Raw genomic sequence first — 16,430 nt, 5'->3', positions numbered from 1 at the left:
CCGGAGAGCGCGGGACGTCGCAAGACTTGCTGGATGTTGTAACCAGTCAGTACTTCAATAGGATGACCATTGAAATATCTATGTAGCTTGCGCGACGCGTGTGTTAGTGACAAAACTAATTTTTCCATGATGGAATAGCGCGTCTCAGGGTCTGTGAGCACTCGACTCACATAGTATATTGGCGTTTGGATCCCCTTGCGATCCACCAATAATACTGCGCCAATGGCGCGATCTCCAGCTGACAAGTACAATGTAAGGGTTTCGCCAGGAAGTGGGGCTGTGAGCGCGGGCAGCTTTATGAGACATTCTTTTATCTCATTGAAAGCTTGCTCAGCCTCAGGCGTCCACTTGAATTGGCTCTTCTTCAAACAGTTCCTCAAGGTGTTAACGAATGGAGTAGATTTGCTGGCGTGGTTCGCTAGGAACCTGTTGATTGACACCAATCTACCATTCAGCTTCTGAACCTCTTTCATGGTGGATGGTGAAGGCATGTCAAGGATGGCTTCCACCTTCTCAGGATTCACCTTGAAACCCTCCTTAGTGACCATTACACCAAGAAATTTCCCCTCTTCCGCGCCAAAAGTACATTTGCTCGGGTTGAGCTTCATGTTAACTTCCGTTAGGCGCTGAAGAGTTTCCTCGATGTCGTTGAGCATTTGTCTCTCCTCCCTGCTCTTGATCACCAAATCATCGACGTAGACTTCTAGATTTCTTCCGATTTGTTCACTGAAAACCGAATCCATAAGTCTCTGATATGTTGCGCCCGCATTCTTTAAACCAAAGGGCATTTTTGTGTAACAAAAAACACCCTTGTCGGTTCTGAAGGCCGTCTTGTCTTCATCCTGTGGTGCCATTTGAATCTGGTGATAGCCTTTGTAGGCATCCAGGAAACATTTGAGCTTGAAAGGCGCCACGGAGTCCACCTTTGCGTCGATGTTTGGTAGTGGGTAACAGTCTTTCGGACATGCTTTGTTGAGGTCCTTGAAGTCAATACACATCCTCCATGACCCGTTGCTTTTCTTTACCATCACAGGATTGGCTACCCACGTCTGGTATCGGATCGGGCGGATAATGTTTGCGCGCAACAAGTCCTCAACTTGCTCATTCATGGCCTTCGCCTTTTCATCCCCCATGATTCTCTTCTTCTGAGCAATTGGCTCCACCGACTTGAACGTGTTAAGAGAGTGTTGCGCCAAGTCTCGCGGGACCCCAGTCATATCGGAGTGTTGCCACGCGAAGACCGACATGTATTTTGTGAGCAACCTTTTCACTCTCAATCTCGTGTCGTCTGAAATGGTAGCGCCAATTGTGACCGTTTGGTCGGGGAATTTTGGGTTTAAAATCCACTTCTCTGGCGCATTGTCCGCCGTTGGAAGTTTCATTCTCCCTTCCCGCGGCGTGGTTGTCACTGCGCACAAATGATCGCGGTAAACAAATGCTACGCCTGTTGGTGTAGGGATCCCCAATGCGCCGTGCGCTGGCGATGGTACAGCATTAAATTGGGCAATTGTTCCCCTACCCAGGATCATATTGTGGCATGACGTGGTGGGCAAGACCAAGAAGTTAACAACTTCGGCTCGCTTGTGCTCATCATCCCCCATAGTTAGTTCAAATTGAATCTGGCCTAGGGGATGTATGATTTCATTTGAGACACCACAGATTGGTGCGTTCACAATTTCGAGCCGAGCTTGGTCTGCCGGGTCTAACTTTCTGAAACACTGCTCATACATAATGTCAGATTCGCTTCCAGTGTCCACCAGGACCTTTGACACTTCGTAATGAGCAATGTGTGTGGTAATAACGAGAGGACTGCTTATTGAAGGGCCTCCCCTGATTCTTGGGAAGATGACTTGCTGCTCGCGCCAATCTCCGTGAATTTGCGCGCTTCTCTTTCTTGACGTCTGCCCTTGTCGTCCCCCCTCAGCCACACAGATTCTTTTGTACTTCTTGCTGGCAGAGGCTCCCTCCGGTTGCTCATCTTCTATTCTTTGGTTTTTCACCAAGTGAGCCAGCCTGCCAGACTTTACATCCTTCTCGATCGCATCCTTTAAATGATGGCATGCGTCGGTGTTGTGGCCCGGGGACCTGTGAAATTCACAATATTTACCACTGTTTTGCGGCCCCTTGTAGTGTAGTTGCTTGGGAGGCTTGAATTGGACATTCTCAGTACTTAACACCTGTGAAGGTGTTTTAGTGAGAGGAGTCCATATTCTTGGCAGAGGTCTGCTAGGATCTCTGCCGCCCTCCCTCTTGTCACCCTCCCCGTGTTTACGAGCATCCTTTTGGGGCTGGGGTGAGCTTGGTTGCGCTTGTTTTTCCGCGGAAGAAAAACTTGTTGGCTGCAACCTGGACCATACAGAGTTCTGTTTGGCCCTCTTCTCTTTGCTGCGCGGTGATTCAGCCTGATGCGCTCTTTCTCTTGCCCTATCTTGGGCAATCTGTTTCTCATTTCTCGCGAAAACTCGCGATGCCTCCATTAACTTGGCCCACGTGGTGGGCATACCATCTTTGCTTACGAGAGCTCGTCGTAACTGATCACTGCGCGCGCCTTGTATAAAGGCCACGCGCAGGAGCTGCTCAGTTATGCCCCCGATTGCCAGGGACTCCTGATTGAAACGAGTGATGTAATCTTCAATCGTTTCATCATTCCTGCGGATGCAGTGCATGATGTCATCAGGATCGCGCGTGTGCCTGCGCTGCTGTACGAAGTGGGCCTGGAACTTTTCTAATAGTTCCTCGAACCCATCAATTTGCCCTGTCGGCAAGCTCTCGAACCATACTCGCGCTGCGCCCGTGAGGCAGCGGGCAAACATATGACACCACGTTGGCATCGTCCAGCTCTCTAGGTTTCCCGTGTTATAGAAACCTTGCAAAAAGTCATCTGGATCTGTCGTGCCATCATATTTCCCCAGACCACTTGGCATCTTGGTCTTATGCTGGATGGGAGCCTGCGCGATGCGCGCAGTAAACTTTGAGTGTTTTACCAGGATGGCTGGTCTGTAGGGTGTGGTTACGTCCACTTGCCCTCTGACCGGTGGGCTGTATGGCATGTGCAGATCCGGATCTGCTCTGGCTCCTGGCGCCATGTTCACAGGCGCGCGGAGCTGCGAGCCTCCTGCATGAGTATCCCTTGTCTTTCTCATGCTATGCACCTCTTCATCACTGAACTCTGTGTGTGCAGTGTGAACAGAATGCCCTTCTTCCGGCTGCGCGCGGCCTTTTTGTGGGCTGCTTCTCCATCGCTTGCCTTTGTGTTTGGTCGGCTAGCTTCTTCTGTTTGATCATTTCAGTGTACTTTTCCATCAGACGCCGTTGCTCATTTATGAGCCATTCATTCGGATCGTCTGCTTCATCTTCTGGACCCATTGGTCCCTTCAGCTTCGCGCCGGCCATATTTTGTAACGTGCGATCGTCTGGAGGAGTTTCAGTCTGGCCGTGAGGGGTTGTGACGAAGGGACGGTTGCTGGTGGTACGCGTAGAATCACGCGGAACCCTCAGAACCTGCTGTCCGTCGTTAACACCCTCACGTTCAATATCCTCCAGAGCTTGATCAACGTTACGAACTCCAGAAACCATGGTGATTGAATTTTTAGATCTGGATGAGATCTGATTGCCGTTTGTAACAGTGGATGGCGCCAATGAAGAAACGTGGATCTACTCACTGGTAGCAAATCTACTTTCCTCGGGTGTGATTAAACTATTTCACCGATGGTTCTTCTGGATCCGAGTTCTTCCACCTACAAAATGAACAGCGCCGTTACTTACCCCTCAGAAAGGGACAGAGGGGTCCTCTTTGGGTAACCCTCCGGCGTGAGAATCAGTATCTTTTGGAGAAGATAATAATGTTGTATGTAAGTGAATCTCAAGAGTATTGCTGAATCGCTGAATACCCTTGATGATGTGACTGTGTGTCTTTCTGTAACTGACTGTGAGTGAGTATGATTCAATATGATTGAATGTGATATCACTGCTTGTAACTGTCAATGATTGAGTGTGAATGAATGTGTCATCAAAGTGGAGTTGATGCTGTATTTATAGTGCTAGGGTTTCCACTGGTTGGGCTCAGCCTCGTTGGCCTCCTCCAACCGCACTGCGCCATGTGTCCTCTGGGACACCTGGCGCTTTCTCGTTGGTTGTAATCATGTGGTAGCACATGTGTCATGCTGAGTTGTCGACCTTCATTTGGCAGCTGTCAACATCAGCATATTCTTACTCCTTAAAAAGATGCCTTCTAGAAGATTGTCTGACGTGCACAATCAAGGTTGCCCTAACCCTGATTTGGATAAGGACGAGGTTGATTATGTGCACGTGTGATATGCGCCCATCCTGAGGATGCGCGAAGTCTTCTTTTATTCTCACGCGCAGATATTTCATGCGCAGGTGTGATATGCACGAGCGTGTGATATGCGCCGCGCGCTGGTGCGCCACGCGCATATGTGACGCGCGAGCATATGTGATGTGCAAGAGCATGCGATATGCGCCGCGCGCATATGTGATGCGCGAGCATATGATGCCTGAGCATGTTTTGTATGCGCCATGCGCCTGGGTTTTGGCTTTGTGCCTTCATAATGTCTTTATCTTGCGGGTTGACCCGCCTTGATTGGTGTTGAGGCGGGTACATACCTCTTCAAATTATATACATTTTAACTATTATTCAATGTTTTCTAATTATAAGTTTTATATATAACATGATAGATATTATTTATGATAACATTTTACAAAAGTTATATAAATAATAGGTTAATTTAGGCTCACAATAAGTGAAATCCGAACATGAGCTCAATTATTAAACAAGTTTACTTAATGTTTGGGCTTGGACTCGAGCTTATTTAAGCTTGGCTTGGTTTTGTTTTTTTCATAAAACTTTTCTTTTTGATGAAATAATAAAGAGTCGAAATTTATTTACAATATTAATTTTTGTCAGGGACTAAAGACAACATATAAATAAAAGTAACTTTTGAATTTATAGTATTGATCCGTCGGAAATCTATCCTAAATACTGTGAAGAATGCTTGAAGTTGAAGACATTAGTTTTAAAGTTAAATATAAATTGTTCATCCCAAATTCATCTCTAATTTATAGTGGATTTATAGTAGGGATGACAGTGAAATCCAAACCTTATGGGAATATTCGAACCCAACATAATTGGGACATGTCTTACCCATCCCATTAGGTTTTGAGACTAGTTTTGAAATTTTTAGCGGGTTTGGGACGGGTCTGGGATTTCTAATATATCTGATTACCCGACCCAATTATCCGATATATGAGCCGATTTACCTGATTATATACCTGACATAATTATGTGTGTGTGTATATATATATACTAGTTTTTATCCCCCGTTTTACGGGGGCTGTTTTACATTACTCGTTTTTAATATTTATATTCATTTTTGGATTTTATTTTATTTATTGTAATGAAATTTATAATATACTTACAGTTTGATGATAAAAAAATATTTCATAAATAACTAAGATGTTGTAACCCGGTTTAAAAGTTATTTCGGTTTGGTAAGACCCAAGACCCGCTTATTTTTGTTACTATAAAATTGTTTTCTTAATTATAAATAATACTTTAAAGAAAAATCATATAATAATTTTTAGTATATCCTATTTTATAGGATTTTTACATCAATAATTTGGTGAGAATAATTTTTAATTTAATGAGATGTTATAACCCGTTTAATGAATATCTGGGTTTGGTAAGACACATACCCTGAATTCGAGTCAAATGCATGAGAAGCTTCCATTTAAAAATCAAGCAAATCTGATGACTCCAAAAAAATGGAGAACGACCACATCGCGACACATAAGATTTTTATGTTTTCATTTATATATATTATAGATATATTATTTATTAATTTTTATATACATTAACATAAAGAAAGGTATTTGTTTTAAAAGTAGGAAAGTATAATAATCAATTATTAAAATATACCAACGGGTATACCTGAAACCCACAGGTATACCTGATACCCGATAAATATCAGACAGGTCTGGGATGGGGTTTTATAATCGGGTATAGGTCTGGGAATACCTAGACCTGTCCCAGACCCGACTCATTGCCCTCCCTGATTTATAGTGTTGAACGTGGTGGCCTATTAGTAAAACTGCAAAAGTAACGCCTTTAAACACTTAAGTTTTAGAAGAGGAGGTTTTAGAGTCAAGTCTTAAAAGCGAAGGAAAAATAATAGTGTTCAAGCTTCTTTTAAGAATAGTGTTGGTAAACGTTGGTGGAGAACTTTTTGTCGGTCACATGTGTAATATTCACACGTATAAACAACAAATTGCAACGAATCAATGATGTTACAACACATGATGGTTTTGTTTAACCAAAGCGCTTGCCAACTTGCATATGAAACATAATGGATCATCATGGTTTTGTTACAACACATCGGTGGATATATATTCATATTGCTAAGTAATTAAGGATGGGTTGCTTAAGATATAATGGTTCAAATAAATATCAAAGAGTATAGACTGTATGGTGCCAAAATAATCTCCGAGGTTTTGGTCTATTATGCAAATTTCGTCCATTTATTTATTTATTATTAATTTTTTTTTGCAACTGGACCATTGGCGTTTCCGCTTCTTGCCAATTACGTTTAAATTGTTAACTCCGTTAGTTTTTAACGTTAAGTCAAGGGTATCTTCGTCTTATTACCTTCTTTTTCTTTTATTTAAAGAAAAATAAATACTAATAAAAAAATAGTAAATACTAGGGATGAGCTTTTTTCCCCGAATACCTATACCGTACCGACCGATCGTAAACGGTACGGGTATTGGTATTTTTTTTCTTAAATTCAGTATCGGTAAAAAGCGGTATCGATACCGTTACTTTGCAGTAAGAATCGGTATTGGTACCGAATTTATATAAATTATATCTAGAGATTTTTTAGGTATTCTAGTGCAACTTTTAAAAATCACATATGTTTACCTATTTTATGCTAATTTTAAGCAACTGCTTATTCTAGTAAATGTCAATTCTTGATTCTCGATTCAGTTTTCCTTTTTTTCCCCTTGAAAACCCATCGATGAAACCAGGATCCTCATTTTAAGATTTCAAAACACCAACTCCATTCTCCTTGACCAAAGAACAACTCGAAATAAATGGTAGGATACTATTAATTACATAACACCATTATTTATTATTTACTTGCAATCATAATATTTTATTATGTTAATATAAAAACTAATGATTTTGATGCATATAAATTTAAAACTTACCAGTAGAGGTGAAAAAAAAACCGAACCCAAAAAAAAAATCCGGAACCGGTTTTTTTAATACCCGACCCTACCCCGTAGGGTACGGATAGGGTATGCATTTCGGTAGTAAAACCCGAACCGGACCCAGTTTTGTACCCGGTAATACCGAAAACCCGAACCGGTTCCATACCCGGAACTGGGATTTTCCAATACCCGAAACCATGTATTCCAAATCCGATGTATACCCGAAAAATACCCCTAAAATATGCAACTTTTTAAAAATCCGATTATACCCGAAAAATGCCCGGAAAACCCGAAAATAGGGTTTTTTCAATACCCGAAAATAGGGTATTCAAATACATGGTTTTAGAATACCCGATTCTATACCCGACCGAACCGATGCATAGGGTATGGTTTTTAGAGACAATACCCGAACCTGAACCTGACCCGGGTATTACCAATATCCGATTTTTCAATACCTGGTTATACCCGAACCCGAGCATTTGAAAAACCCAATTTGTGAACCTCTGATTACTAGAAGGCTAGAAGCCCATATAATAATTTTAATTTTGACGAATTTAAAACTTACTAAAAGCCCATATGACCCAACTTTATTATATTACTTTAGCTTTAAAATTACTAAATAAATTAATTAATTAAACCGTCCAACACCCGCCGTCACCGTCGCCGTCAGCCGAAAGCTCTCTCGAGTCTGTCTCAGTTTACCATCTCTTCAGGTTCTTAAATTTATTATGGTTTTGTTAATATGCAGTTAGGGTTTGTAATTTAACTGTTTGGTGTTAAATGCTCTATGTGTTGCAATGTGGTTTAGAATTTAGAATTGTTTGTTGTTATGTGTTATTATATGTTATAGTGTTTCAATTTGGTCATGGGTTTATGGGTTTCATTCTTGGTTGTGAGTTGCACACCAAGTGTTTGATGAAATGCTTCATAGAGATGTGAGACATTCATAATCTCATTGCCAAGCTTTCATTTTTAACCAGTGTTGTAAAAATCAGGATTAATCGCTAACGGTACTTTACCGATGCAATTTTATCTATACGGACCTAAAATCAGTTTTAACCCGTTAACCCGAGTTTTAAGCTCCGGCATCGACCCGTTCAAGTTTTAAGCGATAAAAGATGATCAAACGAGGGTTGGAAATGCGTATAATGTTGTGTATACTGTATATATATAAGTTTGAAAAATTACATATAAAGTTCCAATCCGATTAGTATCTATTAATCGCTAGTCTTTACATCACCTCCCGATTAGCGCCTAGCGATATTTACAACTCTGTTTTTATCAATTGATAAATTACCATTTTAATCTTTTTTACAGGTGCAGTTTGTTTTAAAATAAAGGTAAAATAATCATGATCAAGTGCACACTTTTTAACTATATGTCAGTGTCAAGATACTCAACTTCATTACTCAAAACCGGAGACAAATTGAAACAAACAAGAATATTTTCAAGTCAAGATCTTGTTGACTTTTCAAAGGTGACTCTTGATGCAAACCCGTTACATCTTGATCCTGAATATGCGAGAAATGGTGGATTTAAAGATATAATAGTTCCTGGAATGCTCGTCGCCTCTTTTTTCCCGAGGATCATTGCTACTCATTTTGTAAGTTGTTTAATCTTTTCTTTTATGCATACGCCACAAAGATTTTAACTTTTTTAGATTTAAACGCAACCTGTTTACACTAATGGTTATAAACTGTGGTTTTTGTAGCCTGGGGCGGTATATGCATCACAAACGTTGCACTTTAGATTACCTGTTTATGTGGAGGAAGAGATTACTGGTGAAGTTGAAGCTACTAGCATTAGAGGATCAAAAAGTAAATACATGTGAGTTAAAAATCCAAACTTTTTGTTTAATTTGGTTCAAAGATCAAAATTTTAATTTTAATTTATTTAAGCGGGTTTTAACTTTTAATTTGTAATTTGTTTGGTCGCTTTGATTAGTGCCAAATTTATAACCAGGTGCTACAACAACACTGGGGTTCTTGTTCTTGATGGAGAGGCTATGGCTGTTTTACCAACATTATGTCCGACACAATCGTGAGCTTGGGTTGATTATGGGCTACCCTTTTGCTGCCTTTGAAGCGGAATTGAACCATTTGTGAGATTGTCCCGCCTCACGGATGGACCAAGGGGGGTATTTTTCTGTGTGATCTGAAACCGGTCAACCAGACACAAAACTCACGTCTTCTTTTAGTTTTATAAATGTATTAATATCTTAAAATCATTGCAAATGAAGAATCTTGGTAGTGAAGAGGAACTCACAAGGGTAAAAGACAAAAAATTGTTTTAAGATCTTAATTTTTCAGGTCATAAATGTTTAGGGATAGAAGTATTATTACATGAACAATAATTGTTTAGTTACTTATGTCAAGATTTAACAGTTAACTTCTGTAAATTAGCTAACAAAAACAAGCACCAGTAAAAAAAACAATTGAAGCGGAGTACCGAGCTGCAGCCGTGGGCCTCAGACAGCTCAAAAAGGTGCCTAGCTTCTTCAACTATTGAAGGGATTTGGGCCAACGTGTGAATTACAAGACCAGTCTAACGATTCAACTTGTAGAGAACGCTACTTTCCATGGACGAACTAAACATTTTGAGGTTCTTTATCACTTCATTCCTGAGAAGGTATGTTCACCAAGAGTTTGCACAACCCAAAGCTACTTCAATCTTGTGACAACTTAAGTATGGGAGAAGTTGTGGTTTAGAGCGAGTTAAAGATGCAATTTACACCACAGCAGTGAACCCGTCTCCCATCCATGGCTCGTGCCCTCCTTGCATCTCCAGCCGCATCCCCATCTCTAACTGCAGCTCAAGTCCCCCAGCTTCGGCTCGTTTTGTTTACTTAGTTTTTTATTAGATTGTGGGTAGTTTACTTTACATTTATTTCGGCATTAGTAGGTAGTTTCCGTTTATGCTTTCGTGGTAGCTCGTGTCTCATTCATATCGTTTCCATGTAGCATATATAACTTTGATTATTCATAAAGTACACAACTTTTGGTGCCATCTTGTGTGTGAAACTTCCTTGTGTACTTGTCTCCAATGTTTTTCCTTACCCGCATACACTTTGTTTTCCACTTACTACAATCTACAGCAACAATAGGTTTTCTATGGTAGAGTGTGCCAAACTTAACGACCTGACGTTGAAGGATAGTTGTACCACCGCGTTTACTTCAGCATCGAGGAAACACCTGAACAACTGAATTTACAACATGCAACAGGTCATTAGAAGGGAAGTCGCTACATTGGCATCAGTCTTATATGCATATTCGGAAAGGTTAATGCACCAAATTGCCTTGGGAGTGAGTATGCCAGATAAAATGCAGCAAAATTTGGGCCAATGAGCATATCGTTGAAGTGCCTTAAAACAGGAGATACATTGCCAGTAAGAATGTTCAAACCCAAGAGTTAGGGATGTTGGGCAAATTGGACAATAGCCAATATTCAAGCGTCTATTGATCGCAACCAACTTCAACCTAGTTTCAATTATTATTGTCGAGAAGCTGCCATTGCCGAATACTATTGTTGAGAAGCGATCACCATCGCCGATTGCTCAAATCAATGTAAATAGGACAAGTTTCAAGACATTTTGTGAGCCTTAAGAAGATTGAAGGCGAGAGAGCATGAGTGCTTTGTGTATGAAAAAGGTTTATCGAATCGTAAATGCCAGAACAAACTGTTTCTTATCAAAGTTGAAAACGGAGACAAAAGGTTTCATTGAGCAATGGGTAAGAGAAAGTAACTATATAAGTATTATCACATCAACATAGAAGCATTAAGCTCACTTACTTAATTATAGGGATACTGAAAGATACCGATTATACTTGATAATAAAAACAAGCGATAAGACGCGAGCAGCTGTAATCTAAGAAAACAAGTAAAGAAAAATTAACACGAATACCGTCAAGCCATAATATCTCAAACTGGTACAAAAAACAGACCCTATTTGGTCCAATACCGCCTCTAAATTTCTCAATCATACAGTAAGCCCTTGTGGTGCAGCAGCCACTGGTGCCTTAGGCTTAGGCTTCTCAACCACAATAGCCTGTGTGGTTAGAACCATCCTGCAACCGAAGCTGCATTTTGCAGACCACATCTGGTCACCTTTGCTGGATCAATGACTCCAGATTCCACCAAATTCTCATACTTGTCGGTCATTGCGTTGTAACCAACCTCCCATTCGCTCTCCTTCACTTTCTCCACCACCACTTCACCTTCAACTCCAGCATTTTGAGCTATTAAAGATGCCGGTGCCACCAATGCCTGCAAAAATACGTTCGTTTATGTTCATCCGTTTACGCTTGTTTAAATGATCATGCAAATTATTTGAAATTGTTTACTAATTTCAAATCAAATTGATGTTCATATGTTTGTTCGTGAACCATTCATTTGTTTTGTTTGTGAGCTGTTGGTTTATAATGTTAACAAACGGACACAAACAAACACTTCCATTTTCTTAATGAACAAATATGAACAAGAACGTCTGTTCATTAAATGCTCATGTTCGTTCCGGTAAAGTAAAACGAATGGACATGAACAAGCCCCAATCGTGCTTGTTCGCTTCGTTTACAAACTTAGCAAGCATGAGTCAATTTGGTTCAATTATGAGCTACAACCGAAAACATAATGATTTCTATACTTTTAGATTTTTATAACTGATTGGTTTTGGATAATTTTAGGTTATTGAAAAAGAAGGTTCAATTAACTCAGATAAAATCATAAAATATTATTCCAGTTAATAAAATTTAAAACCCGGGTCAAATACAATATTATTAATTTTATTCTCTTACAAAAAAGACAACTAATATGTTATAAGAAATTATATAAACTTTTTTTTGACATGGTGGTTCAGTTAATTTGGTTATATAAACAAATATGACCTTACCCGAACCATAAAAATCGATTGTCAAAACAACCATAAGCGAACCAATCGGTTTATTAATTTGTTCATGTATCTCAATTCCGTTTTTTATTTACTTCATTTTGGTTGGGTTATCCAGTTTTCATGTACACCCATAGTTATGATGCATGACTTACCTTTTGAATGATGTCAGCACCTAACCGTTCATCTGCATCCTCAATTGTGTCTTTAATGGCTGGAACCAATGTCGATAGATGAACAAATGCAGTACCGCCACCTGGCACTATACCTTCTTCAATAGCAGCAAAAGTTGCATTTTTGGCATCTTCAATACGCAACTTACGGTCTTCCAATTCGGTTTCGGTTGCAGCACCAACTTTAATCACCGCAATCCCACCCGATAACTTTGCAATTCGTTCAGACAATTTCTCAGTATCATAGACAGAATCAGTCTCAAACAATTCCTTTTTTATCTGGGCTATTCTTGATTGAATCTCGTCCTTCGTTGCTGCGTCAGCAATTATGGTTGTTGAGTCCTTGGTAACTGTGATTTTCCTCGCAGTCCCGAGCTGATCCACTGAGGCATTTTGAATTAGCAGGCCCATGTCACCGGCTAGATACTCGGATCCTGGTCAAACAGGTAACACGGGTCAAATGGGTCAAACAGGTAAAACGAGTCAAAACAGATCAGAAGGGTTAAACATGTAAAACAAGTTAAACAGGTCAGAAGGGTCACACAGGTAGAACGAGTCAAATGGGTCAAACAGACAAAACGAGTCATACGGGTCAAGCAGGTAAAACAAGTCAAATCTCAAAACAAGTAAAACAAGTTATACAGGTCAGAAGGGTCAAACAGGTAAAACGAGTCAAATGGATCAAATAGGTAAAACGACTTAAATGAGTCAACAGGGTCAAACAGATAAAACGAGTCAAACAGGTAAAACGAGTCAGATGGGCCATAAATTCAAATGGTTCAAAACTCAAAAGTCTACCTGTCACTATGGCGATATCTTGAAGCAAAGCCTTTCTTCTCTCACCAAAACCGGGTGCTTTAATGGCAGCGACGTTAATAATACCGCGAAGTTTGTTAACAACGAGTGTAGCCAAAGCCTCACCGGTAATATCTTCAGCAATAATAAACAAAGGCGCTCTTAATTGAGTGGTTTGTTCAAGTATAGGAATAATATCCTTTATTGCTGATATCTTTTGATCCGTAATAAGAACCCTAGCATTCTCGAATTCAACAAGAAGCTTCTCAGGGTTGGTAACAAATTGTGGAGATATGTATCCTCTATCAATCTGCAAAAAGATAACCAATATCATCAAATATTATTAATACGAAATTACAGTTTATAATTCACAATTTACAATCTACAAACCTCCATTCCTTCTTCAACATCAACAGTTGTCTCAAAAGAAGATGATGACTCGATAGACAAGACACCGTCGGGTCCAACTTTGTCAATAGCATCAGCAATCATGCTTCCAATGACGTCATCATTACCCGCAGAGATTGAAGCAATGGCTGAAAACAAATTCAAGAATTTGATCAGTTGATGTGAACATGTATGGTGAAAGTTGGGAGTAAAGTAATGAAGCATGATGTTACCTTGAATATCTTCGCGACCTTTAACGGGCCGGGCCTTTTTCTCAAGCTGCTCAATTAAAGCCGCTACCGTCTTATCAATACCTTTCTTTAATGACACCGGGTTAGCACCTGAAGTGACACTCAGGAGACCGAGTTTAATAATCTCACGGGCAAGAACCGATGCAGTGGTTGTACCGTCACCAGCTGAGTCATTGGTTCTGCTTGCCACCTGTACAAATCAGTTGATAAATACATGAATGATGTTACAAAATTGATCTATTGATTACAGTTTTGATAATTGTTTTTAAATATTGTAATTGTTCTTAAACTTCAGCTGCTAATAGCAATGAATCTAAGAACAAGCAACCGAAAACCGATCGAACAGTTATAGAAACAGAAACATAATGCAACAGTGCAAGTCCCAAACCTCTCTGATAAGAGCAGCACCAGCATTCTCCATGGGGTCAGGTAGCTCAATAGCTCTAGCGATTGTAACTCCATCATTAACCACCTTTGGAGAACCATATTCATCCAATACAACATTTCTCCCTGACAAATTTAAATTCATACACTTAATGAACATTACATTGCATAGTATAACCTGATTGAACCCTAAATACAAACAAATAGGCCTCTAAATGAACCAAACGTTCAGTGAACTGTTCATTTAGATTTTTATCGAGCAAACATGAACATCTGCATTTATTAAACGAATGGACATGAATACAAATATTTGTCCGTATTCGTGTTCGTTTTAAGTTAAATAAACAAACACAAACATGCCCATGTTCATGTTATTGGGTTCATTTACAGGCCTACAAACAAATCCAACAAAACATGAAATAGCAATACCAAAACGTTAACTGAAGCAAACTGAAATTAACGAATAACCAAATTAACAAAAAAGCAGTTATCGATTACTTTTTGTACCCTCGGTTAACCAAAATTAACCGAACTAAACCATTCAAACTTTCATATATTTCTAGGTTTTATATCTCCAATTCCATTTCATGTATTTCATATTTTACATATATGCCTCCATGTTATTATTCATATCTACATTTCAATTTCATGTATCATATATTTTCAACCGAAAAATTGAAAATCTAACTGAATAAAAACCGATTGGTTAATTCAGTTGAGGCTATTCTATTCTAATAACCGAAAAGTAGAATAGAATATACCTCTGGGGCCAAGAGTAAGTCCAACAACATCCGCAAGCTTATCGATTCCGGCCTGCATCTTCGCCCTGGAACGCTGATCAAATTCGATATCTTTGGCAGCAGCTCGAACCGCAAACCGCCTGTTGGAGTGTCTCACCTTGTTCACTTTCTGAAACTGAACACTCCTCTTGTTTCCATCAATCACACTCCCCTGCATAATACATTAATAACACAATTCAAGGGTAATTGAAGTGGAAAGTAGTAGTAGGTACCTTGTTGTGTGAAGAGAGAATTGAAGTTGTAGAGATTGCATTGGCGGATGCCATTGAAGAAGAAGATAAAGATAGATTCTGGGATGTGGATAAGGAAATGGTTTGTTATTGTGAGAAGAGTTGTTGCTAGCTACTTTTATATTAGGGTTTTGGGGTTTAGCGACAAAACGAGTATTCAATAATAATATTATTACTACGACGTCGTATGGAACGTTTGAAGATTGGTATTGGTCTAGAAAGTTCTCTCCTAGTGTGTAGAAAACCGAAATGTATGCCGAAATATTCTTGGCTTCGTCACTGGCTACGATATACTCTATTACAGTATCACCATCCACTTGTATCAACACATAAAATTAAATCAGAAGATACATAGTATATATTTTCTACCGAGTAAATTCAAACATAAATTATATAGAATTATAGTAGTTAAAGTCTTGTTCTTGATTTTACATCCACTTCCAACTTTTATACAACTTTAACCGACTCTGAGTGTGTAACAATCTTAACAGACTTGCAATTGCCTCATAACAATAGTAGCATTTACATAATGAGACTTGATGTGTACACCAAATGATCAGCATGGGCCATTTCATAACGAAAGGTTACTATTCATCTATAAACTCAAGTTCGATATATGATAACTAACAAAAACACAACTTAAAATAAATGGACTTTTATTATAATAAGGAATATATAACTCAAAAATAGAAAACGTGCTCAGTAGTATTTCCATCATCCTCATCAATATTATGAATACTGTCACTCTACCGACATTGTGAGATTAATCAGTGAAACTGAAATGATATTGTTGAACGGTATAAAATAACGGTGGGTTAGTTAAATGATTTTCTAGATCTTATAATGGTGGGTCGGTTATGATTAACAATGTTTCTATACCTGTTAAAACTGAACTGAACTGATTATATGTTTTTTTTAATATTATAGATTATTTGTATTTTATTTAATGTTATTTAACAATTTATTTCAAGTTAAAAGAATTTCGAGCTCAAACGTTTAGCCCCAAAAAATACAGAATTATATTGTTTTGAGTCGTTTTAGCTAGCACAGAATACACGGTTAACGACCCTTTATAAGCTTCAAAATCGATTAATCAAAACTGTCATAACCAATCGGTTATGGTTTTCCATTAACCCACATGTTGGTTTTGGTTATGATTATGGTTATTGTTTTGGACTTTTGGGTTAAAGCCGACTCAAGCACCCCTTAAAGTTAACTACTCCCTCCGTCCCATTTTAAGTGTCATAATTTGAATTTTCAAGTCTTTTTTGTTTAACTTTGACCGACAATATTTTTGTTTG

General features: G+C 39.1%; 1 protein-coding gene and 1 pseudogene across 1 annotated transcript; one reads left to right on the top strand and one right to left on the bottom strand.

The window, feature by feature from the left end:
- Positions 1-8,538: 8,538 nt before the first annotated feature.
- On the top strand, positions 8,539-9,344 carry LOC143637723 (3-hydroxyacyl-[acyl-carrier-protein] dehydratase FERN, mitochondrial-like). The gene is made up of 3 exons (XM_077105043.1): positions 8,539-8,830; positions 8,939-9,054; positions 9,172-9,344. The coding sequence occupies exons 1-3, from the start codon at positions 8,579-8,581 to the stop codon at positions 9,269-9,271; spliced, it is 468 nt and encodes a 155-aa protein (XP_076961158.1). The 5' UTR covers positions 8,539-8,578; the 3' UTR covers positions 9,272-9,344.
- Positions 9,345-11,140: 1,796 nt separating this feature from the next.
- Positions 11,141-15,183, bottom strand: LOC143637746 (ruBisCO large subunit-binding protein subunit alpha-like; annotated as a pseudogene).
- Between the last annotated feature and the right edge of the window lie 1,247 nt (positions 15,184-16,430).

Source organism: Bidens hawaiensis, unplaced genomic scaffold (genome assembly GCF_021521415.1).
Source record: "Bidens hawaiensis isolate Kalapana, Puna unplaced genomic scaffold, B.hawaiensis_p1.1 tig00008407_1, whole genome shotgun sequence".
Lineage (NCBI taxonomy): Eukaryota > Viridiplantae > Streptophyta > Magnoliopsida > Asterales > Asteraceae > Bidens > Bidens hawaiensis.
This window is presented reverse-complemented; position numbering and strand designations above follow the sequence as displayed.

Coding starts and splice junctions, on each gene's coding strand:
- LOC143637723 (XM_077105043.1), top strand. CDS start 8,579: ATGATCAAGTGCACACTTTTTAACTATATGTCAGTGTCAAGATACTCA. Junction 8,831..8,938: donor GGATCATTGCTACTCATTTT/GTAAGTTGTTTA, acceptor TGGTTTTTGTAG/CCTGGGGCGGTATATGCATC. Junction 9,055..9,171: donor GGATCAAAAAGTAAATACAT/GTGAGTTAAAAA, acceptor CGCTTTGATTAG/TGCCAAATTTATAACCAGGT.